The 2957-nt window shown below is 49.9% G+C and overlaps 1 protein-coding gene across 1 annotated transcript; it reads right to left on the reverse strand.

The window, feature by feature from the left end:
* Nucleotides 1-705: 705 nt before the first annotated feature.
* Nucleotides 706-1587, reverse strand: LOC119361149. Its single transcript, XM_037626501.1, has 3 exons — nucleotides 1458-1587; nucleotides 1043-1373; nucleotides 706-896 (listed from the first exon to the last, which is right to left on the reverse strand). The coding sequence occupies exons 1-3, from the start codon at nucleotides 1581-1583 to the stop codon at nucleotides 706-708; spliced, it is 648 nt and encodes a 215-aa protein (XP_037482398.1). The 5' UTR covers nucleotides 1584-1587.
* Nucleotides 1588-2957: the final 1370 nt, after the last annotated feature.

A 2957-nucleotide genomic window follows, 5' to 3' on the forward strand; every position in this document is an offset into this window, starting at 1 on the left:
GTTTCAAACATCGCGCTACAAATATACCACACGAGCACCTGGTACATACGCGGGGGGGTCAAATAATGAGGCATTGTATACAAGCAGTTATGATATTATTTTGCAGCATAAACTCACTTATCTCTCGGCATGTCGTAGGCCGTGTGGAGACATTTGGATAATTTATGTTTGCAGTTAATATTTGTCTCCTGAACATTTGCTGCAATTTCTTCTTTCTGAAAAAAAAACATAGCACCGATAGCCTTTAATTCGCAGTGTTACAAAATAACAAAATTCACCGCCCACAACACGTATAGTTTGACCTTCTCAAAAAAAAAACATGTATAGTGTGACAATAAGCATCTGTCTAAACCCATCTTAGCCTATAGGCCAGCCCTAATCCACCGCCCAAATTTTGCGAGTGGGAAATTGTCAATTCAAAGACCGACGATATTTCATTTCATATAGTACAAGTAGTACATGGCCTAGAAAAAGCACAAGCAACTTGCACAAACGTGTGTCTGTCTAAAGCATCAACTTGCGTATTTACAGCCGGCCGGCGCCTCATCGTACGTATTTTGTAGAACCACGGAGAGACAAGATATCACACTGTACAGTTGGATCTTATCCTTTAAGCCCTTGTCACTGTCGACGACGAAGCTGCTACTGAAACAGTTGAGAACAATTTCCAGCAGGCATATCCGTGTGCGCCCTAGTGAAAGAATATCAGCGCCTCCCTCCCGCGCATACTTTTCTCCGCTGAATCTTCCGTGCGGAGAGCACGAGAGGCCGGCCCCGGCGACTCCCGTGTGGGCCCGAGGTCAGCGTCGTCACTCGTGGAGCTCGGCGTACAGTTGACCGGCCGTCCGGGTCAGCTCGGCGAGGTCGGCCAGGCAGCATCAGCAGGACCGTGCAGTCTGCACGTAGTTCAGTCCATGTCCATCAGTCAATGGAGTAGTTCAGCTCCAACGTCGTGTCTCAATGAATGCTTAATGATTTGATAGTTTCGTGTGGTTTTCGTGGTTGATATGATATGAGGCGCTGATAAGTGATCGATAATCACCTGGGATTTTGCTGAAGTTGTGCAGCGTAACGGCGGCGAGCACCCTGTGCCGGGGCTGCAGGTGGGCGGCGCCGCCGGCCAGGCACCGCTTCAGCCGCGGGACCAGAGCCGAGAACGCGGCGAGCTGCATGTCCGTGTGCGTGTCCCGGAGCGGCGACGATGCTAGGGAACGGCTCAGCCACCCCGCCGTCGTCAGGCAGGCGGCCACCAGGCCGGCGTCGGGAGAGCCCAGGCACCCGGTCAGCGCCGCCAGGAACGGCCTCCTCCCGCTGCCGAGGAGCACAGCCGTCATGTGCTCCAGCCACGCCTCGTTCTCGGCCGCCTCCGTCTCCTGATCACGGCAAAGAGAACACCAGTCCGTTGAGTTGAGTGTTGTCAGAACTCAGAAACCATGCGTCGGTATTGCACGCGGTACCTGCACTGTTGCGTCGGAAGTGACGGGTGCGGCGGCAGGTGAGTCGGCGGCGAAGCCGGCCTGCTCCAGCATCCGGTCCTCGGCGAGGAGGTCGCCTGAGAAGGAGAAATGCCCTCCCAGCAGCATTAGAGCTTTCCGGGTGTTGTGCACGACGTTTTCGTCGATCAGGCATCGTCTCACGTAAAATTGACAAATTTAACCTATTGACGAAATCAAATCACATAATAAACTGTCCGTGAAACTATTTCACGCGGCCGACTTTTTTGTGTGACGCCCGACACGAAGGCGCCACACTACACTATGCAACGTCTCATAGACAGGCGCTACATGTCTGGCCAGCGTTGTACCCCAGACTGCCTAAAAATTGCTAAGTCATTGTGCAGAGCCTAAGTGCTAGGCGCTGCACTGTATAGTGTGGCACCTAGCTCTCAGGCGTTGCACTAGTGGTTGCACTACAAAATGAAGCAACCACTTGTGCAACGCCTAGAAACTAGGCGCTACACTGTATAGTGTGGCGCCTAACTCTCAGGCGCTGCACACTGACTTAGTAATTTTCGGATCACACGGGTGCGACGCTGGCCAGGTGTGTAGCGCCTATCTGTGAGGCGTTGCACAATGTAGTGTAGCGCCTTCGTGTCGGGCGTCACACAAAAAGGTCAGCCGCGTAAAATAGTTTCACGGACAGTTTATTCTGTGATTTGATTTTGTCCATAGGTCAAATTTGTCAATTTTGCCTCGTCTCAGAGACTCGTCTCAGAGACTCTGTTAGGGTCCTGGCAGCCTCTTTCTGTATACGCTGCTGTTCTTTTCTGTCGGGCTCTTCCTGAAAGATAAATTTACAGACTGAGTTTCAGAATATTTGCTTGGGCATACTTCTTGATTAGTTGAGAACACGGGAAACATTCTTTTACAGTTATCTAGCTAGTTACTAAGCTCGCATGATTTCCTGGTGGCTTGGGATTGTGGAGGTCATTTCTAGGCCCGTTTGTCAGTGTATACCTCTTTTTTTTTTCTTCTTGACATTAAAGAGAAGACGTTTAGCCTTGCAGTACCCTTGCCACTATACTACATGTTGCATAGTCAATAATTAACAACTCAATTTACTGCAAGCAACGCTTAACGCTGCATTAATGTTTAATTAAATAGGAACCACATATTATCTTATGGTTATGAGCCAATTTATAAACCGATTAGGATGGATGCCTCACCGTACAAAAGTGCTTTGCCTGCGTATTATACCAGTAAAATCACGCTTTATGCCTTTAGAGCATCTCCAATAAAAGATGTAGATGGAAAAAATCACGCCTTGGGCCAACCTCATTCATTTTTCTTCCACAGTCCATTTCACATCTGACCACACGTGCTCCCACGTTGCCTTCCAACTCCGAGCTCCACCGCCACCTCTAGGTTTGAGCTTGACCATGTCATTATTTGAGCTATAGGATGAGGATGCAGCCATGGTTGTTGGTGATGTGGCCACCCCGATCCCGAGGCCTTCAC

This window comes from Triticum dicoccoides, chromosome 2B (assembly GCF_002162155.2).
Source record: "Triticum dicoccoides isolate Atlit2015 ecotype Zavitan chromosome 2B, WEW_v2.0, whole genome shotgun sequence".
Classification (NCBI taxonomy): domain Eukaryota; kingdom Viridiplantae; phylum Streptophyta; class Magnoliopsida; order Poales; family Poaceae; genus Triticum; species Triticum dicoccoides.

Coding starts and splice junctions, on each gene's coding strand:
- LOC119361149 (XM_037626501.1), bottom strand. CDS start 1,583: ATGCTGCTGGGAGGGCATTTCTCCTTCTCAGGCGACCTCCTCGCCGAG. Junction 1,374..1,457: donor CTTCCGACGCAACAGTGCAG/GTACCGCGTGCA, acceptor TGCCGTGATCAG/GAGACGGAGGCGGCCGAGAA. Junction 897..1,042: donor CAACTTCAGCAAAATCCCAG/GTGATTATCGAT, acceptor AACTACGTGCAG/ACTGCACGGTCCTGCTGATG.